Source organism: Lissotriton helveticus, chromosome 9 (genome assembly GCF_964261635.1).
Source record: "Lissotriton helveticus chromosome 9, aLisHel1.1, whole genome shotgun sequence".
In the NCBI taxonomy this organism is placed as follows: Eukaryota; Metazoa; Chordata; class Amphibia; order Caudata; family Salamandridae; genus Lissotriton; species Lissotriton helveticus.
Genome location: NC_136070.1, coordinates 813,416,125 through 813,441,472, shown reverse-complemented (window position 1 = coordinate 813,441,472; position 25,348 = coordinate 813,416,125). Strand labels below are relative to the sequence as shown.

Sequence of the window (25,348 nt, the reverse complement as noted above, 5' to 3'; positions counted from 1 at the left end):
GGAATATAACCGAGCAAAATTGATCTCAATGAATAGCACTGGCGGCGTGGCATTCAGAGTCACGGCCCACCAGCAAGTCTATAGACATGAACATGAACATGGAGCCGGGCTTAACATGGACATCTGTCTACCAGAAATATTTTGATGCCGAGAAGGCTCTTACCGAGTACTATACTACAGACTCTGAATTCACTGATGACTCAGTGATACAGCCAATGAGACAACTTGAACAACTCTTTGCTTCTGGTAGGTACTGCACACCGTATTGCTATAGTATTTACTTATTTATGGATTCAGTGTTGTGAACACATTTTTCAATATTTAGGTGTGTCCAATAAGAGTCTGTTTATTTAAACTGTTGATTTGAGTTTAATAAAATACACCCCCCCCACCCCCCAAGGGGCGGCAATCTGAGGGATAGCCCCCTGGGCGCCACAAGCTCTAGCTACGCCCCTGTGTCCAGCTGCTCGGAGTGGGGTTGGGACTGGACAAATAACAGAGTAAACAAGCTCAGGTGGGCCATAAACTGGGAAGACAAGGAATTCGGATGCATAGTAGTGTTGAGAAGGGAGTTAGAACTGAGATGAGGAGCAGGTGAGCAAGTGAGAAAGTTGAAGAACTGTAATGGGAGTTGATTGGGCAAGAAGGAGACATGGGGAAGCACAGAAAATATATGGAGGGAATATGCTAATTGCTGGGAAACTTCAATCTGGAGAGGGTGGATCAAGTCAGGGGACAGTACCTATTATAGAGTTGTTCTGGGTGATTATACCAGTATCTTCAAATTAAATAGCTACTACCCCAGATCACCAATGTGGCAATTTCAATTGTCCAGCTGTGGCACACTAGAACATAGGCATTAATATTACGGGCACTATCTACAATTCTTGGCCATACTCTTTCCCACATGGACTACTGCAACATCTTCTACAAAATACAGCGCATAGCTATTGGGCCAGCATTTTGGAAAATGGGCGCTCTGCAGTCTTTCCTGTCGTAGTCATATTTGCGTCTTCCCTCAGGTTTGTTAAAAGGTTGGTTTGACTGTAGGCCATTTCAAGATTCATTGCATAATCCACCCCAAAACGTATATTCAGACCAATTTATGGACAACTTTAGGATTGTGGCTCTTTTTGCCCAATTATATGGAAGCAGAAGCCATGCCTGCATTTAATACCAAATTAAAAACAGACCTATTGGCATTGTAAAATACACAACGATTTCAACAGATTAGTGATTTAGCTTGCTGTTCGTAAACAATGCAGTTGCTTTTTCTAACACCCCAAGAAAATAGGAGTGAATTTGCAAACAAAGTACTATGTGCATGCTGACGTCATATGCAGATGGACGAAAGTAAGATGAAACAATGTTTATCTGTTACATTGATGCATGAGGCTTTGAGGAGAGGAGTAGGGGAGCCGAGTCAGGGAAGAGGGAGATGGAGATGATGAGCAAAAACAGAACTACAGGACACTGAGGGGCTATCTTGGCAGCTTTTGTCGAACAAGTGGTAGTGGCAGATCTCCTGAAAGACAGCGGAGAGCTCCTCGCATTTGAGGGGATCAGACGACAAGATGGAGAGGAGGGACCTCCAGAGCTCTGGGTTAGAGAGGATAGCTTCTGTTGGGAGATGAGGATGCTCTGTGGCGAGGGGAGAGCTCCTGGCAGATGAGAGAGGAAGGGGAGAAGTTGAGAAAGGAGCAGTGGTGTTATCTGGGAGAGGACTGAAGAGGAGACTCTGCAGCAAGGAGGATGTGTATTATCTAAGTGTGAGGTGATTGTGAGCACACCTGAGGTTGATTGGGAAATTGAAATATTGCAGCGGAATGTTCTGCATGTGTGAATATTGTGCCGAAATTAAGTTAATGAGCACATTAGGAGAAGGACTAAACTTACATCACTAGAGAGAGGAGAAATGGGTGATAAGGGTAGAGAAATAGGAAGCAAGTATTAGCCAAGCAGCATGCCTACGACGTGCTACCCTTTTGAGTTCTGAGTTTTCTCGCGGCCATATTTTAGCACCCCAATCAGAAAATTGGGAATCCGATATGGTGGCCATATTCGACACAGGCTAACACTTGCAACCTAATAAAAATACTTTTTAAATGGGTTTCTGCAATGAAAAATCCCAAAACAATACTTTTACGGCAATGAATGCACGAAACAGCCAATGCCATGAGGTGAAAGAGCAATACACCTCTTGGGGGTCAGGGAGACTTAAATCTCACTGTACATATATTTTGCAGAATTAATAACGGAACATCTGCCAGACAGGAAAGGCATACTGTAGCTATTTCTGAGTGTAGATTATAGATGTAAAGTAATCTGTCATGCAATGCAATGCAAGCGCTTCATACTAGGTGGAATGTTGCCTCGAACAGCCAATAGCACGATCTAAGAAAATAATACTTCAATGGTTGATAACCGAAGCCAGCTGTATGTATATTTTTAAGCATTCCACAAATCTCATTAATAGACAGTATTAAGTGAACTTGTGCTCCATTTCTTGAAAAGGCCTATCAGTGAAATAAGGCTAGGAGCCCACAAGATTCATCATTTGCCATTAAATATTCATGGGGGGGGGGGTCTGGGAGCAGGAAATATCCTGGGGGACTCAGGCGTCCCAAAAAAGCTGTGATCCAAGTGTCAGCTAAAACCAGAGGTACTCAATACAGAGGGGTTCTCATACCCTGATGTGTAGTAAGTCAGAATATTGTTATCAGAAATATTGTGTGTCAGAAATATTATGTCCTAAATCATGTCCTCAAAAATACCACCACGTTGGGTGAAGATTTTATATTATAAAGTCAATTGAGGTGAACCTTTTGCATATGATATTTAGGGCATGAGATTTATGTCAGACAATATTTTGGTTGCAATATTCTAAACAATACCACTATGGCCTACCCAGGAAAAAGAAAAAGAACTCTAAGAATTTGATAAAGGAGACAATTGCTTATGGGCATGGGCACCATTCAAATAGCCGAAGAAAATGAGAACAATTTGTTGTGACTGCATTCACACACTCATGAATCTGTAGAGTGGACACAAATCCAGAGGCTTGGTTGAGTAGTTTTGAGGTTTGGCAGCAGGATTCCTGAGACAGGTTCCTCTGGGAGGTGGGGGCAGCTTCTGCATGATAGAGCGTTGAATGGAATTTCTGTTGTATCACTCTTCCCTTACATTATCAAGTGAGCTTTTTCTTTGCAATGCTCTATGTATCCACATATTTCCAATGCTCTATGTAGCTACATAATTGCAATAATCCTGATAAATATGATTCAAACAAAACTGCTATTGAGATCTATTTACTCTCCCCGTTCTGATTTGTGTTTGCATACGCTAACTTGTGTACACCTTCCTTGGTTTCTATGTCCTGGAGGACATATTGGTGCTTAATTGGCATTCTACAAATTCAACATAACATACCATGGCATCTACTTAAAATACAGAACAAAATCCTGAAACTGTTTTGCTCTACTCCTTTTGAGAGTGTAAAGACATGATGGAATTTATACTGTCAATAGAAAACATTTCCATTCAATTAGTTCATCCGTAAATGAACACCACAAATCATTTGAGAGGGAAATCATTAAGGTGAAGAAGTACAATATTGTGACATAATTCCCCCTCCTGCCTGTTTATCAGATCACAATACATTTCCTGAATATGTACACAAGATAATTAATATATGAGATAAAATCACATAAAATCCGCTGCCTTTCTTAGGGTGCGATAGATCTGTTCTCTGGCAGAAAATCCTGAGCAGAGAAGTGTCCGTATAGTAATTACCCTGAATCTAGGAGTGATGACATTAGTTTGAGTACTCTTTTGCTCTTCCCCCTGTCTATTTACTGCTCAGCTGCCTAACAGCCATTTGCAAATGAGATCCACTCCCCCAAGAAATCTCAGTACCCTGGCAAATCTCAGAGAGATTCTCTGATGCACACCACAAGAACAGCACAATAGTATACTTCTGGTCTAAGTTTTGGAGGTGTATTACCTTTGAATATGACTCGGTAATCCCTAATTGGTGGTAAGAACCAGCTGTACAGAGGAAGTAAAACCTCATTTGCATGACATGTTCCCAGGGAAATGAAGTACCTTCACAAGGCAGTTCGCCATTAGTAACCAGTTGAGGATCCCAGTATTTAAATGTCTTAGTAGTAAAAAAACTCTCAAATTCGTTTTAAATTACTCGGAGGCCTATCTCTCCCAAAGAATCAGGTTACCTTAATACATTTAATAAGGGCTAACGTATGATTGTGACAGGTATAAATATCATATTAGGTCTTAAAATAATTGTCATTTAAAATCCTCTTTAATGGTTAAGTTGGATTTTAAGACAGAATTCTGTAAATGCCTCTGGTAGAAATTGCATTTTCTTGTCCTAACCATTCGGTGCTTGTAGCATGTGGCCTTAGTCACATGACTGTGAATAGTTGGCAGTTGGCTTTTGTGTATTCCTTCCAGACAGTACAACAAAGGGGGATTAGGTAGTGACAGGATGGGCCATCCTGCCAGGAAGGATAGGGCAGAGCTGTTCCTTGCTTTACTTATAATTCAAAGGGCTGCCTCCAGCACACTCACAAAAGAACTTGACACCGGCCGATTGTCACCCTAGACCACTTGGAGCCTGGGCAGGGGCAGGAAGGAAATTTCTAGAATCTGATGTGGGGGTAGTTTAGAATATTCTCCCACTTCAAAGGATGGCACCAGGTACAAATATTGGACCCTGAGACCAACACTTCAGTACATTCTGGGACCTGTGGTTATTACAGAAGACGTTTTGCCCTATTTTACCAGAGGAATGACCTGCTGCTTGAGGCCTGCCTTGTTCCCTAGATCACTGTCCTCCTGCTAGCAGAGTACTGCCCTTGTGCTTGAGACTCTGCGTTGATCCCCCAGAAGACTACACTGTTGCTTGAGGCCTGTCCTACTTGTTGAGAAAGACTCAACCTGCTTACTTCATCTTAGGCTAACCTGAGTGACCCCAAGGGCCAGTTGGCCAACCTCCTGCTCTGATCTACAGGGACACAACAAGCTTCAAAGGCCTCCCTACAAATTCCCAGCCTAGCTGCTGCAACCGGCTCTGCCTGGAAATGCAGGTGGACGTGCCTGGACCAGCTACTTGACCTGCCTGAATATTGTTGGCCTCTGCCAGGATTGAGTTCCTGATTTCTAAGAGGTGCTTCCCCAGGGCCTGGACCCTTGGCTAGCATCAGTTTAACTACTTCTGTGAAGCCCTGATGCTTTGAACTGTTCATGCTGGACTTTGAGAAGGTATGTTTTTTCAGCTGTACTAACCTGGTCTGTTTATCTGGACCATGCTCTATTACAGTCGGCCTGAACTTGTGACTTTCCCTTTGTCTAGCATGACCTAATGCCCACAAGTGGTGCTTTGTGTTTGCAAGTGCAAAATGTACTTTAAACTTACATATCTCGAGTTCTACTGATTGGATGTTTGTTATTCTCGTACCATTTTATTCATTATACTGTACTCTTTTGGGATCTTTTGTGTTTTGTGTTTTCACTTTATTACTACTTGTGTGCTGGATTAATACTTTACAAATTGCCTCTCAGTTAAACCTGATTTATTTCATTCCAAGCTACCAAAGGGTTAAGCACAGGTTAATTTAGTGACCTTTGTAGTTTACCCCTTACAGGGATTGTGGTTGTTGCTCGAGAAGGGCCTTCATCCCCTCAATCAAAAACCTAATTTCCCACACCAAGAAATGAGCACATTTCATGTACAAAATTATTCCATTCTTACCACAGTCTTAAAGTCTCGGACAAAGATCCTGTATTCCTCGCTGTTTTTGTTGAGCAGGTTGGCATTGAAGTCTTCATTGATCTTTACCACCACGTTAATGCGTGCATCTATCGTTTCTGTAAAAGTAGGATATGTTTTTCATGTTAGAGTGCCAACCATTCAAAAATACTTTTAGGTGTGCTATTGAAAGAAATAATGATGTGCCAAAACCTATTTTCGAATTCAGATATTTTCTGATGTTATGGCAAATACAACGTTTTTGGGAAGCTTCTTAGTGGTAGAGAACAACAACTGGGTTACTGTAGAATAATAGCAGTACAGCACACGCAAACAAGTGCTCTTTACACCTTTGTAAAAGCCACCCCGTCTCCCTACTGTATTAGGCTCCTGTAGAGTTTTCCAAATGAGTTGGAACGAAACCTTCCATTGGTATGATTACTGGTCACACCGTGTGATATCCTCTGGTGAGAAACTACTCCCTTGGATCACAAGTGCCCTGATGTTCCCACAACTAGGGCCACCATGTGCAGGAACAATGGCATGAGTTTACCAACCAGAAATTCTGACCAGTAATATGAAGTGTGGGTCAGGGTGGGGCTATGGTCAAAGTGCAGTTTGGCATCTGCCTGCCCCCCTCTCTGACAAGCACAACATGAAATGCACCCCTCTGCCACATGGGCATGCCTTGCTCCCTGACAGCCTCTTCACTACTGCCCCTGATCCCAAGAATCTAGGGGCAGATTTACAGGCCCGTACGTCACTTTTGCGCCGCCGTTGCGTCACTTCTGTGGACCTGGGACCTCTCTATGCATGCCCAGATCAGCTCGGTTGTCTCCTCCTGTTTCCTCTCCCTCCGAATCATCCGAAAGGTGTCCCGTTTCTTCTCTTCTGATGCCCTTAAGCTCATTATCTTGGCCATGATTCTCTCCCGTCTTGACTACGGGAACAGCCTGTACGTGGGCATTCCAGCGTATGAACTTCGCCGCCTACAGGCTGTTCAGAACCAGGCCGCCCGTCTTATTCTTCACCTCCCAAAGTCCTCTCACATCACCCCCGTTCTGAAAACACTTCATTGGCTCCCCATCTCTCAGAGATCTCTCTTTAAGATGGGCTGTCTGGTCTTCATGGCTCGAGCCCGCACCGGCCCAGCCTTTATTAATTCCCTCATCACTCCCTATACCCCCAACCGTTCCCTTCGTTCTGCTTATCAGTTCCTCTCTAATGTACCTCGGTTCCGTAGATCCAAAACCGGAGGCACCAGATTTTCTGTTTTGGGCCCCTCCTTTTGGAACAGTCTCCCTCTTTCAATCAGATCCATCACCGTTTATTCCCAATTCCGCAAGGCTCTAAAAACCCACCTGTTCTCCATTGCCTATTCCTGTTAAACAGTTCTGGGTTCCCCTTTCCCTCAGTCTTTCACCTCTAGCGCCAGGAAGCCGCTTGGTCACAGTGCGCTTTACTAAGAACCTTTTTCATTTAATTTCATTTCATTTCAGAGGCGGCGTAAAGGCAGCGCCATGCTGCGGGGTATTTACAATGTGACGCATCTAGGGAGAGCAGGGAGGGGGCGTTTCGGTGCAGGAGCGCCTCAGAAAAGTGGTTGAGTGCAATCTACAATCCATTTTTCAGACCCTGCTGCATCAAAACCTTACGCTTGGTTGTAGCAGGCATAAGGAGTGATGCAGCACAGCAAGTATAGGGTGCCCCCAGCAGTGCTAGAGTTGCGTCGCGCCTGCGACACAACTCCAGCACTGCGTCACCTTTACGGCATCAGATGCGTCACGCATCTGTCTATTCTTGAGCCATGGTGCGCCACATTGTAAATGTTGCGCATTCATGGTGGCGCAAGAGGTTTCTGCCATGACGCAAAATAACTGGCGCATCCCTGCTAATATGCAGGGATGCGCCAGTTATTGTAAATCCGCCCCCTACACATTTGTCAGAAGTGGGCAGTACTCAATGGATTGCTCACTGCTGCCTCTGCACATATGCAGGGCAAGAAGCATTTGAAAAAAAAGATTTTACATAATGAGCCAAAACAGCATTGAGGCTCAATTCCTGTGAGCCGTGTAAACTTCCCTTATGACCAGTATGTATGCACATTTGTCATCTGAAAACATTTCTCTAGCAGATTGAATAGAGCAAAACGTGTGAGATGGTGCCTCTTTTTCTGTGGTCAACTGCATTTCTTGGGGACCGACACTGCTGTTTTTGTGTCTCTGTGCAATAGAGCCATGGCATGTAAAGTTAAAAGGGACCTATGAACTACATCACTACTTTCCCATACATTAGTGTGACAAGCCAAGTATGACACGCTTTTCTTCCTGGCCAGACCTACCTGCTGCCACTCGCTATTGCCGTGAAGGGAATGGCTAATAAAGGGCTTACTTGCTGCTTCCTGCCATCGCCGTGAAGGGAACGGCCCTCAATCACCAGCGCCCGCAGCCATCGTGCCTACATCTCCCAGGGGGCTGCGCAAGGCTCCTACATCCCATGACATCGGAGGGCGCCGGAGGCCTTTAAAGCCGGCCCGGCCCTCCTTGCTTTTCTTCCTGGTCAGACCTACCTGCTGCCACTCACTATTGCCATGAGGGGAACGGCTAATAAAGGGCTTACTTGCTGCTTCCTGCCATCGCCGTGAAGGGAACGGCCCTCGAGCACCCGCACCCGCGGCCCCCGTGCCTACATCTCCCAGGGGGCTGCGCAAGGCGCCTACATCGCATGACATCGGAGGGCGCCGGAGGCCTTTAAAGCCGGCCCGGTCCTCCCGTAGCGCGGGACGCGCTTTTCTTCCTGGTCAGACCTACCTGCTGCCACTTGCTATTGCCGTGAGGGGAACGGCTAATAAAGGGCTTTCTTGCTGCTTCCTGCCATCGCCCGTGAAGGGAACGGCCCTCGAGCACCCGCGCCCACAGCCCCCGTGCCTACATCTCCCAGGGGGCTGCGCGAGGCGCCTACATCGCACGACATCGGAGGACGCCGGAGGCCTTTAAAGCCGGCCCGACCCTTCTGCACCGCGGGACGCGCTTTTCTTCCAAGTCAGACCTACCTGCTGCCACTCGCTATTGCTGTGAGGGGAACGGCTAATAAAGGGCATACTTGCTGCTTCCTGCCATCGCCGTGAAGGGAACGGCCCTCGAGCACCCGCAGCCCCCGTGCCTACATCTCCCAGGGGCCTGCGCGAGGTGCCTACATCGCACGACATCGGAGGGCGCTGGAGGCCTTTAAAGCCGGCCGGCCCTCCCGTAGCGCGGGACGCACTTTTCTTCCTGGTCAGACCTACCTGCTGCCACTCGCTATTGCCGTGAGGGGAACGGCTAATAAAAGGCTTTCTTGCTGCTTCCTGCAATCGCCGTGAAGGGAACGTCCCTCGAACACCCGCTCCTACAGCCCCCGTGCCTACATCTCCCAGGGGGCTGCACGAGGCGCCTACATCGCACGACATTGGAGGGCGCCGGAGGCCTTTAAAGCCGGCCCAGCCCTCCCGCAGCGCGGGAGAAGCCCGGGCCAAGGGCGGGCCGGTCCACGCCTGTCAGTGGCAGGCAAAGGCTGGGCTGGGCCACCCCCCCTTCATTGCTGCAGAGGAGCCCTAATGAGCTGGTTAGTGATCCTGGACCCTTTACATGGAGAACTTGAACTATAGCTGCTAGATCTTTAGAGCACTTTCTGGTTGCAGTTTGAAATTGTGACTTGTGTTTTGAAGGAGAGAATTGTTGTATTGGTATATGTTATATATTGTGGGGGAATTGCCTGATCTAGATAATTAGAGGTCCCTGATAACTAAGCTAGAAATATGGGGTGATGCAAGACTCAGGTAAACCAGGATGAGGTTTTGGGCAATGCTAAAGTAACCGTGACCACGATGGACGTATTCTTGACCAGAGCAGCTACGGTGATAGACAGGGAGATTGAGCTGGTAAACAGATGTCTTTCAAGATCCCCAAATGCTGGCTCAGTGGTGCTTTTGGAGGGGGAAATAGCTCATTCAACTAATTGTACCATTGAAACTGTGAACTCCACTCATATGCAGGGATTGGAGAATGGTATCTCAAATTTGGGAGCACTCTCTCTGATCTTGGAGTCTCAGACGGACATTATTTCTGCTCCCCTATTTCGTGTTGTTACTATAATTATTAAGCAGGGGGCTGCTCAACTTATTCAACCATCTCCCGGCAGCACGGGTGGGGGAAAAAGCCCGATCATCAATACCTGTAGCAATACTAAGGCTGCTAGCAAGCCTAACTCACTGCAACAATTGGGGGGGGGGGCACGCTGCTCCACTGGTAGTACCAAGAGAAAAGGAAAAGAAATGGGCAGTCAAGCAAAAAATCTAAAACTACTGTACCATTGCCCTCAGGTGGGGCAGTCCCGCCTGTGCCTGATATTTCACTAATAGAAGTGTTTAAATCCACTCTGATCAGTATACTAGAGGATAAACTACGCCCAATTATGACCAAACTACATGATATTGAGCATAGTATAGCTGACCAGTATAACATTATACAATCTTTTCAACACAATAATTGTATAGCAGCAGCCACCACCTCTACTGCAACCACTTCTGATCCCGTGAAGGTGCCTACTGAGAGGGTCGTTGTTGCTCCCTGTGTTCAAAATAATTGTGCCCCAAGGCCCATGGACCTGATTACCAGTAGTGCAGGGGGGCGGAATGATAAAACTCCGGGTGGTCTACCTTTAGACAGAACTCATGAAGAAGAGAGTTCCGCGGTAGTAGTTAAAGATGTGGGAAAGAAAGGAGGCATGCCTCAGGATCAAATTAATGTTGGTCCACAGAAACTACCAACCATTGATCTACCACCTCAATCAACCCCGATGGTGATAATCTTGGGTAACGTCCCACCCCTCCCAGATGGAGCAAAGGAGGATTATGGCCAACTAAAAAACAAAGTAACTCACTGGTTGGCTCGCAGCACAGCTGCAGGACCAAATCCTGTACATAACATCATCATGGTACGGCGTGTTGCTTGGTTAAGAGGCTCCAGGAAAACTAGAAGGGGGATTGTGTTGTGGTAAATTTCAGTAACCCCCTACTTGCTGAGAGAATCTTCATGGAGATCAATGCTGGTTTGTCATGCAGTGAACAAGGTATACAGATACTGCCTTTAGGTTTCTTTTATAGGGTGGAGAACCTTAGGCAGAACAATCTGAACACTGAATATTATACAAGGCCTCATAAGCCTATGGACCCTAGTGGGAATGGCAACCTTAATCACTGGGTGGAAAGGGTTAATCCATGGAGAGCCTTTCATTCTTCTCCTTTCATCAGGGACAGAATGGATTTGCAGCTCTTTCGGGGCTGAACGATTGTGATTGACTGAGTGAGAGCATAGCTCAATTAGATCAGATAGTCCAGATACCTGAGCCCATTGATCCAGTTCTGCCGGGTATTGAGCCTCCACCTGATATACCAACAGCAAGAATAAGTGCAGTACCGCCAGAAACCTATATAGACAAAGGGGTAATGGAATGACAGCCGCCAGGAACTCTTATTATTGCCCCACATCGGGATACAAACATTGCCCCACTAGAGGATCTTCTTAAGACCCATGATTATAATGTCTTATCATGGAATATAGCGGGATTGCAGAGAAGCTCGCAGACCCGGTATGGGTGCAGTTTGTTAGCAATTTCCCTGTTATATGTCTCCAACTGTAACCTCTTTTTGGAGGGGTATAAAGCTTTTTTTGTTCCTGCAATTGCAGCATCTAGTGGGAGAGCAAAGGGCGGTCTGGTCATTTTCACCTCTCTGTCTCTGAAATGCAGGATTAAGACCATTTCCACTTCCCATAGAGATTTTCAGGCAATTGTTATTGAACGAGGAAATCTCAGCCTATGCCTGATTAACTTCTATAATGCAGTACATAGAGAAGAGGAATGTAAGATAATTAAGTTGGACAACTTTGTTAAGCAGTACTGTGGTCCCTACAGAAACAGTCTTATGATCGTGGGTGACTTTAATGTCCACCCATGTGGAGATCCTGGACCCACCAAAATGTGTGACTTGGGGTGCCCAAGGATCCAGGGCTTTCATTTTGAGCACTCTCTACAGGGAGATGTCCTCAATGACAAGCTCAATGATTTTGATTTGTTTTCAGCTATGAGCTTTGTATCCCCATCTAGCAAACAAAATGTACCGACCTTTAAAGGTCGCAGTGGTGGTTCGTAAGGAGACCACATTTTGATCTCCACAAACTTCTACATCTAATTATTAGGTTACACAATCCTAGCAAGGCACTTCGGTGATCTTAACCCTGTGTGTGTGTGCTTAGGAGAGAATGTACTGAAAAGGAAGGATTCTGTAATAACAGCGGGAACACTGAAGCTAACTGATGGTAGGCGATGCCTTAAATGGACCCAAGTAACACCGTCCCTCTTCTATAAAAAGCTTCAAGAATCTTGTGAGGAAGAATTCTCCTATTGTATAAATCCTGATTCTACAGCCTTAGGTACACTTAACGCCTTTAAGGGGATTGTTTCTATAGTAGGGACAATGTTATCTGTTCCAGGACAAAGCAAGACTACTGGTGACCCTAAGTGGTTTAACCCTTCATGCTCTGAAGCCGCCAGAGAACTAAAGGCTGCACTAAAAGTAACCCCTAGGGACTACTCACAGATCCGTACCTTACGTGCCAACTATAAAAAGTTGTTGACCCTTCGAAAGAGGGAACTAAAGGAGGACACTTGGCGGGAGCTCTTACATCCCCTGACTCTTTCCAGTAGTTCCAGATTTTGGAACAGCATTAATAGACCTCTTTCTATAAGGGCTAGAGCTGAGGATCTGGGCACTTTTCTTCAACGGATACATCTTCTTTCAAGAAAGACATTACTGCTGCACTTGAGTGGAATTGTTCTTTATATTAATTTGCGAAAGTTTGCATTGCTGTTTATTATCGTGGAGCTCAGAGAGATACCAGTGTAAATTTGTGACGAACTCTGGATTTTCATTCAGGGTTTTCTGGGGATTGTATGGTAACCTGTCCCTTTCTCTCTTAGAGTTCACAGTTACTACCATTGATCTGTTACAGTTTTACCCACAGCTGTGCGCCTGACCTTTGGCCTGGTTGCCAACTCTTTAAGTGAAACTATTAAAAGAGATCCTGAGCCTGGACCACATGACTGATATACCATTGCTCAAGTATCTAAAGGGGTGCTTTAATGAGCTGGGCCGCCCGGATCTTTTTTACTACCTGATTGTATTACCAAGGCAGATGTGGCTTTTGTGAAAGAATCTTTTATAATGCGTAAACAAGCTAAGCGAGAGGAGGCGGAATTTATGAAAAATGGCATCTGTAAGCATATGATGCTCAGAACATCTTTAGCAATGGAGCCATACCTCTTGTGGCCACTGTCAGCGCATGAGCGTTTTTTTACTAATCGGGTTTAGGTTGGATTACTTCCATCTTTTACTAGCTGTACTTAAGGGGGGCCACAAAGGACAAGTGTTAGCACCCTGTGGCTGCGACAATATGTCTCCTCAGGACTTGCTACACTTCGTATTCTTTTGTTACTTTTATGAAACCCCCCAGAGGCTGTTTTTAAATTCACTTTAAAAAAAATCTAAACTTTTTACAGGTACGCCCCGCTCTCTTTTTTTTGCAACTTTTAAAGCCAGAATATATCCCGTTTGTGGTTGGCTTCTTGAAATGCTCCTTAAGATATAGAAAATGTTTGGAACCATAAGGGATTTAGATGCTGTATTAATATGAATTAATTTTTATTAGTAAATATTGTGATGCCCTTTGACCCTATAATCAATGAATGTAAAATGGAACAAATTGTATTTTTATAACTTGTGTGTATATATATATATATATATATATATATATATATATATATATATATATATATATATATTTGCACTGTTTATTTTTATCGATGAAATGTAACTTTTATGTGAACCGAATAAAGTTTATTCAAAGTCAAAGTCAAAACCTGTAAAACGTTGTGCATAATATTTCGAGTTTACAGCTCTGAACTCGGGGAAACATGGCATTACTACATTACCCCCCATTTTTAGGATTACTATTCAGAATGAAGATGTAATACTTCTCCTTGTATCGACGTTGCTTCCCCAAATACCCAGACACTCAGAATGGGGACCCAAGCCAGGCAGAGCATAAACAACCATACCTCTGGCAGTTGAAATAGTATACCCTCCTTCCATGAACTCTCCAACATTCTACAACGTTCTTTAGGTACTGAAAGTATGGGCCGTGGGATACCCCTAAAAGGGAGGGTGAGGCTTGGGAATTTCAAAGTTTGAGTTTTACCATCCGTTAAGCAGACTGTTGTCAAAAGGTTAAAGAATATTTCCAGAAAGGGAGAGCGAATGGGCGAGATGGGGTGGTTGTTGGTGGGCACAAGCGCGTTGGAATGACTCTGCGCCATTGTGCCTGAGTGGTGTTGAGAAGAGCATTCGAGTAGTCTTCACAGCTTGGTTTGAAGGGTGCACTGGTGCAGCATCACTTAAGAGTAAAGTCCAAAACTTGGATTGGATGAACTAGTGCTGGTGAAAATGATAGCTGCAAAATAGTCCACATTAAAGCCTCAAGGAGTGTGGTTTTGTCTTGCAAACACATCTCCTTGTAAACATAAACTCAGGCAAGAATTCTGGTTAGTGAAATTAGGTCATTTTGCCCAGTCCTACGATATAATGGTAATGTCTCTGCAAACTGAATTCCAGCCTTTGCCAATCAGTGGGTACCAGAATTGCATCGGGATGTTCATGGTCTTGTAATTACAACTTGTAGGCAAATGGGGCAATTACCGAACGTATGTGGACATCACAAGCACCATGTTGTATGTTTATTGATGCAATTTACAGCGTACATAATTCTATTTTGCTTCTGATGCAGCACAATTTTGCCCATTCTTTACACGTCACAAATACATCACAATTTCATAACAGATACATGATATGAATGTGCACTTAGCAAATGTTTCTTGTTTGGTCTAATGCTATACAATAAGTGTTGCACTTAACAATATTTCCAAAGTGCACTTGCTGTAGGATTAGCAAATTTACTCCTAATGTGAGCTGTAAACTGTATTACAGGGGCGGCTCCTCCTCTAGAGTGTCTCCTTACCTGCTGCAAGTGCAGCCACACACAAAAAAGTAAAATTGCACATCAATGCCATTTTATTTAAAAGCGCAGTGTGAGTGCGGGGGCGGGGCTGAATTCTGCAATTGCAGGACTACAGCTACCCCAGCAGTGCGCAAGTCGAGATGGCCAGCTGGTTTACTACAGCCAGCCGACATGCACAGTGTCCACCCAGCAACACCATGGTGGTGCAACAGCCACGGGATTGGTGGCACAGGCCCCAAGCCTCAAAATGAGTGCTGAGTTAGCCTGCTCCCACCAATCCTGGAGTTGCTCTCATGCTCCAGGATTGTGTTTTGTTGTTCCCCGAGCAGGCAGGAAGTTCTTCCTTTTCCTGTTCGAGGACCATGATATGGAAGAGAGAAGAGGCGCACCTGGGGAAGCAGTAAATATGGTGAGTTTGGTGCCTTTGTGCCTCACCATATTTTTATAGTTGTAGCCGCTCACCATATTTTTATATTTGAAGCCGTCACTGCTGTACTAACTGACATATTAGTGAACCATCTTACTTAGTAGACATGCATTCACTATAAAGATTAATTCAATTTACAGAAGTGTGCCTTCATACATTGAATGACATTTATTATTTAGATGCTGAATAGAAATAAAACCATCCTCATGTTATGAAGTCCTTTACCGTAGAAACAAATACATTTATGTAATGTCTGCACTAATGTTTCATATATTGTATTAAAAAGTGTAGTTACTACACAAACTTATATGTATACATTTAAGATTTTACTGTACGGCTTATGGCTTATGTAATATGAATCTATTGTACTGACCATTCATTTTCATTTGTGTTTAAATGTGCACCCGCATTAAATGTGCACCATGGAGTTAATACTTTAAGTTGTTATTAATAGGCCTGTTTACCAAGCTGCATAAAATATTGTTTTCCAGTTGCTGCTAACATGACATTTCTTGCAGGTATTCACATGCATTGTTAGTTGAGAATAGATACAAGTACTAGTGATAGAAGGAGAGAGCCTGGGAAGAAGAAGACCTTGACAAAAGAACATGGGGAGCCATAGTGTGAACTGAAAGACCTATTCATCAATGTTACAACCTGGCCTGTGTGTGAGAAGACAATGTTGTTCCCATGTCCATTGTAAAATACTTTGCGAATGTTGCAGTCTGCAACGTGAGAATGTAAGAAAACAATGGACCCCTGATGATGCATACAGAGGAGTGTTACCTGAATGTTTGTTGTGTGAATAATTAGCGTCTACACTGTCTGAAGCTACCACACTTACCTTTTAGACTTGAGAGGTCCAGACCTCTATGCTTTCTTTGATTCGTTGCTGAGTGTGGCTTAGGCTAACACTTATTACCTGAGCCAAGAAGACTTTTGACCAGCTTCTGATATGCCGACACCATCCTACTCATTTTTTCCTTACCGTGTTTTAATTTCCTTTATGGAAAACCCCTGATTTGTTTAGATTCTTTAGGATTCCAAGAACCAACCTCTTAACTGGGGATCTCTGATTTAGGTGGTTTAGTTTTACCAATGTATAAGCGAGAAAACCTGAGACTCACCTATGAGCATCACATTGTAATATTAAACTTTCGTGTTGCTGTGACTGAAATGTTTTTTGCATAATATTGCTCTGCCTCTACTTCTTCCTGAGGTTATGTTTCCTCGTCTGTATCTCTAGAGCATAGTATTCAGAACCGTGAACTTAATCTTGATTGCACATTTGTATATTTCTTTTTAACCATAGTTACTGGTCCTTACTATATAGCCAAATAGGTTGCACTGTTAATCGATATTGACTGATGTAATTTTAACTCTCATTCACCTCTCAGGCGGAAAATAAAAGGTCTATCGGAGGACTAAAGGTAAGAGGGTAGGCCAAAAATGCTGGATCAAATCTGGTGGCACGTCAGATGGCTTTCCACTGACATGAAGGAGTTAGGGTGTCCTCTTCTGAAATTGCCCAAACCCAGGCCAAACCCCAAATGGTTTGGTCAAAGGATTTATTGTGTTCCATTGGTTTTGGAAACAAATTGTAGCAGTGGAGGAGTGTGAATATTAATCGGGTTGTGCGTTGCAATTGCTTATGCTTAGATTGCAGGAATTTTGCAGTGGCTATGTGGTATTCTGCTGAGATGATTTAAGGTGATGTGTGAATGTGGCACCTAATGCAGCAAAGTTGAAGTGATTATTGGGTCAGTGGTGGCCTAAGATCCCAGGATAGCTAAAGTGAGACTAAAAGTTAATTTGTCAGTGTAGAAGCCACTGGGTATAGTTGTCTGCTGTGTTGTGTGCTGGTCGTGAGACGTTTTTGACAGCATTAGTGAGATAGAGACGTTATCTTTGTGTGATTGTGAAATGTGATTGGTATAGTTGATATCAGTGCACAGGGAAGAACTGTATCAATCCGAGTAAAATTCCGCTGGTTGAGTTTTCACTTGCAGTGAATGTCAGAATAGGGCAGAAAGTGTTGCTCTGAACTATCTCTTGTGTGTGAACTGCTTAGAGAAGGCGCTTATGAAAATTGAAAAGGCGGGTGAGCTGCTGCGAAGAGTGACATTGACTTCACAGAGTGGCGCGCTGGTAAAGGTCAGTTGGTGTAGAGCCACAATGGTTTTGGTTGAATACGCCATAGAGAGACACGCTGGTTTTGGTTGCGATCACCTAACACAGAATTGTGGGTGAAAAATCCTTTTCTGGTTTCAACCAAAAGTCATTTATTGAATACCTCATATTTCGATTGAAAATAAAATTCTTTAAAGCATTACAAAGCCTATTGAAGGGAGATGTGACTGTGCCTGTTAGAAAGGGGGAAGAGGCACCACTCGAAGACATGCCAAGTCATACTATGACGATAGACGTGGGTCTTGATACATGTACTTGGCTCGAACAATGACATAAGATCACTGAGAAAGATGGTCATTTGACATTTCCTCGTTATGGCACATTTAATTTGAGAATTATTTAGCATTTAAGGAGAACGTTGTATGACATGAAATCACCTCCTAGACCTATACAATACGAAGCATGTAATGCAAGGCGAACATACATCTCATCTTAGGCAGAGTGAGATTTCAAGGAAGAGTTAAGAAAGCCATATGCACTTGTGTGGATGCTATATGGGAATGTAGGACAGAAACCTTGGAGAACTGATCTGATTGAGGGAGCTAGACTATATCCTGCACTAACAAGTGAAGAAGAAGAATAAGGCAGATGTAAGGATAAGAAAAAGAAGAAATAAACAGATGACATAGAGAATATAGCTCTGGGCAGTGACAGTGATCGAAATGAGGATTTTATAACTGAATTATTGTTGGCTGTCCAACTCCACACAATGTCACCCAGACTGAAGAAGCATGTCATGTACCTATGGGTAAGACTTTTGATGTGCCTATGGCACCAGAAATTATAAATTCTAATTCGATGGTAGAGTGTCAGGACTGACAGCCTCTTCAAATTCACTTGTTGTAAATGCTCCAGATGTATTGACCTTTCCTGTCACAGTTAGTCCTGTAGTTCCTTTGTATAAGCCTGGATCAGTAGGAAATACTTCACATATTTTGGCCGTTCCTACTGGAACAAACACTATAGCTAGCAACTCAGTGGGCTCGACAATGAGATCATCATCATCATCAAGCAAGCTTTATTCGACAAATGTCATAAAAGCAGAATACATCAATTTATCACAAAAGGATCAAAGATTTTTCAGCCACACATTATAAATACATTTATATTGTTATACAGTATAAAATCCAATGATTAAAAATTGCAGATACGAAAATTTCATGAAATATAAAATACCCACTATATTACAAAACCATAATTAAATGACCAGATCTTACCAGGTCAACCAGTAATTATTTTACTCCTAAGGGTCCATGACCACCCTAGATACTTTGCCACTGATATATAAACCAAGGTATTGGTACTTGTACAAATAATTCTAACTGCTGTCATACCACTCCTAATACCTAATAGCTTACACATTGGGCGCAGCCAAGCCCTACGCGGGGCAGAATACACTGAACACCCAAAATAACATGTGGGTAATTGATTCCATAGGGGTTGGACAACAGGGACAGGTAACCGTTCCACCATTGGACCACCTAGATGTGAATGCTCTGATTGGCAAACTTCCAATTCTAAGCTGGAAATAGAGCTTTCTATCAAGTGGCCTAGTTATATCATCCCAGTATGCTTCCAAGGTGGTCGCGTCTTTAAAATCAAGAAAAATCCCTGTGAGCGAAAGTAGTGCACTTGTCCTAAAAGTTTTTGATGTTACCATCTCCCAATATTTGTCCTTGAGAACCTTTTTAGATGGAAACCTAGCACTAAGGGGAATCCTCCCATAGCACTTGCATTCCTAATTCTCCAAAAAAAACCCTAATGCCAGATAGCCATTTAATTTTATGGAAAGAATCACATTTAATAATATCCATAAGGCCTGTTGCAAATATTCTTAATTCGGGAGTTGTCCACAGGCGCCTCCAGTATAACACCGGATGCAAATTGGCAATAGATTTAATTGGCCTCATTCCTAGATCATAAAAAACAGGACACATGGGAGTACTCTGGGGTAAATTTATAAGATTGCGTAAGAACTTGTTTTCGGATACAGTCATTTTAGCTAAGTTCTCAAATCCCCAAATCTCTACGCCATAGAGGGCTGAGCTAACCACCTTTGCGTCATAGACTCAGAGAACAGGAGCAATTGGTTTAGTTATTGATGTAGCATGCTCAGAGCTCAATGCTCCAGCCAGTTGGCGATGTTTAAGCGTGGCCAGCTCGGTCTGCTGGTTCCAACGCAAATCATGTTGGATATTAACACCCAGGTAGTTAAATGCCCTAACTTGTTCCAGTGGTAAATTATTCATAAAAAGATTACCCTTAAAGGATTTATGCTGATTAAAAGTCATGAATTTAGATTTTAGAACATTTACTTCAAGGCCTCGGGTGGTGCAGAAGTCTTCAAAGATGGCTAGTGCTTTCTGCAATCCACTCGGGGTCTTTGAAATAAATAGACAATCATCTGCAAACATTAAAATGGGGACTTTCGCCTCAGCTAAAATTGGGGAGTCAATGTTGGCTGTTATCATTAGTTTGGCTACTTCATTGATATATAAAGAAAACAGGGTGGGAGCTAAAACGCAGCCCTGTCGTACCTCTCTCTCTACTGGAAACTGTCTGGTAACGTTTCCAGGAGAACCCCATCTAATCTGTGCCAAATTATGCTAATGAAGTCTCATAATTAGTAAAAGAAGAGCACAGGGCATACCCAAATCTATTAAAACTGACCACAGGGTGGAACTTGGAACAAGGTCAAAGGCTGCCCTTAGATCAATAAAGGCAGCATATAAACTACGAGTTTGAGGATAAGATGTACCTTCAGACAGGGGGTACATCTATGGGCAGCACCTTCGCTCCTAGTGTAGCGGGCCTGTATGTCCATGATTTCGAAGAGAAGTACATCCTCAGTGACACGAATCCCTACGCACGCAACATTCTACTATGGAGAAGGTATATCGATGATGTGCTGACAATATGGAAAGGGACAGAGGAATTCTTGGTCTCTTTCTTCAACTGGATCAACACCTGTGATGACCATCTGAAGTTCACATACGAGAAGGACCCGAATATACTGGTCTTTCTGGACCTGACGATAACAAAAGCCAACGGCAAACTTTCTACAGTAACTCACTACAAGCCTACTGTGAAGAACAATCTATTACGGTTTGAAAGTTTTCACCCGAGGCCATTGCGTGAGAACCTACCCTACGGGCAGTTCCTGCGAATTCGCAGAAATTGCAGCGAACTAGAGGATTATAAACAACAAGCCAGTGACCTCACGGAGAAACTACGGACTCGTGGATACCCAGAGAAAATGCTCTATAAGAGCCAAAAACGAGCACGCAATCAACCGAGGCTGCTCTTCTGGAGAACCATACCAGACCACTGAAAGAAACCCCTTTGACGTGCGTCACCACGTATAACACTATCTCGAATGAAGTTTCCAGAGTGATAGGGAAGCACTGGGCTATTCTAAACACAGGCAACTTGAGATGGGAGAAACCCCTGTTTTCCTATAGAAAAGCTCGTAGCATCAGAGATGCAGTGGTCAATACAAGACCAAGGCGAGAGGTGCCTGAACAAGAAACAGTTCTCAATGCGTGGGGACTACCCAAAGTGACAGGTCACTACAAGTGTGGAAATTGCAGTGTGTGCCCCTTTACAGACAACACTAAAACCCTCCAGCTGGAAACAGGGAAAACCTGGACGATTAGGGGGCATACCAACTGCAATAGTGAGAATGTCGTTTACTTAATAACATGCCCCTGCAACCTACACTATGTAGGGATGACCAATAGGAAAGTCAAAATACGCATTGGAGAGCACAGAAGCACAATCAGGTGCAAGAAAGCGAACACAAAACTCACCGAGCATTACCTGTCAATGGGCCACACACCTGAAGATATACAATGGACGGTCATTGAGCAGGTCAACCTAGGCAACAATCTGAACCAACGTCTTTTCGAAAAAGAACAGAGGTGGGTGTATAGACTTTCTACACACAGAAAAGGTCTTAACGACAATATCCCGTGGAACACTGTGATGGGATAAGATCGCCTTCCCCTGTCCACAACCATCGGTCCAGATGTGTTGTAATACCTAGGTCCCTCGTCACTAGACTTGGTATTTATTGATTTATATATACACGCCTTCATTGAGGCTCTGTTTCTCAACCAACACACAAGCCTCCTAATAAGCTTTATAGAACTGCTTTATTTTACACGAATTCGGTCTCCATGACTGGTCCAGTCCTGCACTGTCCTTGAAAGTCTGTCAGAGACTCCCATTCTGTTTATTCAATACCGCCGCTTGATCGGCATATGAACGTGCCGGTAGGAGCGGCCCTTGATGTTACTGCTGTCCCCGCTCTAGCCTTGAACGCGGTAGTCATAGTAACAAGCAAGCCGCTCTCATGACGAGAGAGCTCACGTGATCGGGATGAAGTGCGACCCCTCCATGGGACAACCACTGATTGGCTTTCCCGTCCCACATGACACACGCCCCCTGGAAACCAGGAAGTAACGATTACTTTACTTTACCGGTCCGGGCATACCGCCGATCATTCCACGGGGCATCCAGACCTGTAACCAAGTAGGTTTCAAGGCCAGACGAACAGAACAAGCAAGTAAGTGATTCTATTGCGAGGATGTGTACGAGTCTCCAAACTCGGTAAGCACTCGTATTTGGTATGCGAGAAGAAGTTCTCACACTGATCAAAACCCACCAAACTTTAGCGTGTGTGTTTTTTTCATTAACCATTGTAGGTGACATACATTTGCCGTCTTGGAATCCTGGTTGCCCATGAAGCCGGTAGTACCCGCTTCAAGTGTAAGCTATGTATTTTTGCCGCTTTTGTGGCCATTAGGGTGCCGGTGGCTAGCTTCCACTTATCCGCCCACGCGGGTATAGCCTGGAATCAGTATAGGTTATATCCTCCCAGCATTTCGCAGCATGTGTGCGATCACTCTCCAAACACCTATCTGCATCGTTCAGATACCCAGCCGCCTTGCCAGACGGACACCTCATCACGGCGCTGGGCGTTAATATACCTAGTCTCGTTCCGGTAATGCACTGGAGCACATTTTGATCGTATTAATGCGACACCTCGATTTATGCGACACTTGAGCATGGGTATCCCATGTAGTTTCCTATCCAAGGCCACCATGATAGGCACAATGGATGTTAGGTGTTCAACCCTGTTTGTTCACCGTTGTACGTTATCCCAACCCTGTCCCCCACTTTCTATTACAGGTTTTTTCCTGAATGAGGAAGAGACACACCTTTTTACACCTGATCACATTTTTGCGATCTTGAATATTGAGCGAGGGCTAGGGCGCACCTTAGCGTGTGCGGACCACCCAGTTCAATCAGCGCGGTCCTGATGAAAACCTTACACTTATATTTTGGTTGAAACATGTAGACCCTATTTTCTTTTTCTTTTTCACATAGCACACTATGCTATTTTTAAACCAGTACACTTCTTGAGACACCGAAGCCTACCTAATTAGGCACAGGTGCCACACTGTTTTTATCCAGGGGTCCAAGCACTCAAGAATAAAGTCTTGTAGTGAGTAGTTTTGGCACCCTTTTTAATACATTTTCACTGTAAATCTTATGCACATATAAAAGAAAAAAACCCGCTCCACTGTAGTCAGGTATCGCAGCACACCCTGCGGGCATTCGGCCTACGGGGTGGAACCCAGATGATGAAGCATGTCTCCAACTAGGTTGGAGAGTGAGGGGTCTTCAAAAAGGACATTCACTGTCCAGTAACAGGTTGGGGCACATTGTGCTAACCCGAGCACTAAGCTCTAAACAACAGAGGCTTTTCTCTGTACTGTTGCACAGGGGGTACTCCTCCATTGTTGTTATTAGCATATAAACTACCCCATCCAGTTGTACTGTCTTCCAATGAAGCATTGCAAAGTGCAATACTTGGTCGACAGTACTAATACAAGCCCTGCACCCTGCCTGGAGATGCGATAGGATGTTTTGCTCTCGCTCCCATTCCTGTATTTTATTTAAGATCAGTCTGCCTAACATCTTTTGCATTGTGTCTATCAGACTGATCGGGCGCTAATTACCGGGGAGTGACTTGTCCCCCTTTTTAAAAACTGGTATAATTTCCACACCGTTCCATGATTCTGGGATAGGTGCTCCTTTTGCTACTGCATTTACTAGTAGCAAAATATACCTTCCCCATGATTCCAAATAATGCAAGAAAATATCTGCTGGGACGCTGTCTATACACGGCGCCCTACCTACAACCACGGATTCTAGGGCAAGGTTTACATCCCTGATGTTAAATGCCTCTTCTAAAAAGGGTATATATGTAAGTTCAGCGCTTATACTTGGTTCCTCACTTCTTGCGTATTGGGGTTTAAAGTAAGTCACCCAGTCATCCTGGGCTACCCAGTTTTGTGGCTTTTCTGGTTGCCCACCACAACCCCACTTAAATATGCTCCAAAAGCATTTAGAAATCTTAGGGGCATAGCTTCCTTAAGCTCTTGCCGCCTCTTTTGATCCCAGGCATGTTTTGATTTGTACATTACATTTTCATAGGCTGTCCTTGCAGAGCGTACAGCACTATTAGGTCCTAGCTTTATAGCCTGGCCCAAATCATAATGTGCTTGTCTACATTCTTTAGTATACCAGCGTGGTGAATTGTTAATCAGGGCCTTGCTTGTCTTGGGTGGTCTAACAAACATACTTTTTAGCTGCTGGAAAAATATTTCATGGACCCTGGTACAAGACTCCAATTCTAAGCCACTACTAATGGTAGTCCCCATCTCATTTGTCGCATGCACTAGCTTGCTTGAAATAAAATCTAAATTCTCTTGATGTTCTACCAGTTGTGCCCATTTTAAATGGCGCATGTCATTTGTAAGAACTATACTTGGGGAGGACAGTTCATTAGATCCACTGCCAAAATTAGACGCCTTCCAGTAAGACAGAAGCATGCATAGGGGGTTATGGTCGCTCTCCAAGCGATCAACAACCGACATATCCTCTAAATGGATCCACAACCGAAGACTCACTAAAATATAATCTATCCTGCTTTTACGTAGCCCACTCTTATAGGTGCTAGCACCCATCTTGTCCTGCACAGTCCTGCCATTGGTTGCCCTCAACCCTTTATTTAAACAAATTGAATTGATCTGTGTTACCACCCCAGTCCACCTCTTTTTGGCTCAAGTTCTAATTTTGGAATACCCCATTGCGTATCTTCTTCATCTGTAAAATTCCAGTCACCACGTAACAATGGCTCAAATGTTGTATTAAAATCACCCGCTACAATTATATGTGATTGCATGGGGCAGCAATGGTCTCCGATTTCTTTCCCCCCGTACTCCTCGCGTATACATTATAGATGTCCACGGATTTAGACTGCCTTTGTTTAAGGATTACAATCTGAATATCACTGTGGTTTGATGGAAGTGTCTTTACACTAACTTCTAGATCTTGTTTTATCCACATGTCCAATCCCCCTGAGGGTCGCCCTTTTTCGCCCTTTTCCGCGGGTATACTAAAATTGAAATACTCCGCAAAGAATTGCGATTCAAGAAGCCTTGTTTCTTGAAATAGGCAGATGTTATGCAGGTTAATAAACGTGGTCCATTCTGGAATTGAAATTTTTATGTTCAATCCTGCAACATTCCATGATAGGATTGAACCCGGCTTTTCCGAACCGTCAGGGAGATTAGATTTCTCATTCAAATTTAAACCTTTTGAGCAGTTTCCTGGCTTAGAGAGAAGAGAACCTTCCTTTAGCAGCGGGATTACTAAGGTTACTAGGAATGCCTAGATTGGGGTCTACATGCTGATTCAAACTTTCTGCTATATTACCCTTAGATACATCTAAATAGTCACCTAGCCCCACTAGTCAATCATTAAATGCTAGGCCCGAAC

General features: G+C 43.9%; 1 protein-coding gene across 1 annotated transcript in view; it reads right to left on the bottom strand.

The window, feature by feature from the left end:
* The window catches only part of LOC144783294 (uncharacterized), a 688,842-nt gene that overhangs the window by 281,417 nt on the left and 382,077 nt on the right, over window positions 1-25,348 (bottom strand). The window contains exon 9 of the mRNA XM_078662344.1: window positions 5,774-5,889. Within this exon, the coding sequence (XP_078518470.1) occupies window positions 5,774-5,889 (116 nt within the window). The remainder of the gene's footprint in view (window positions 1-5,773; window positions 5,890-25,348) is intronic.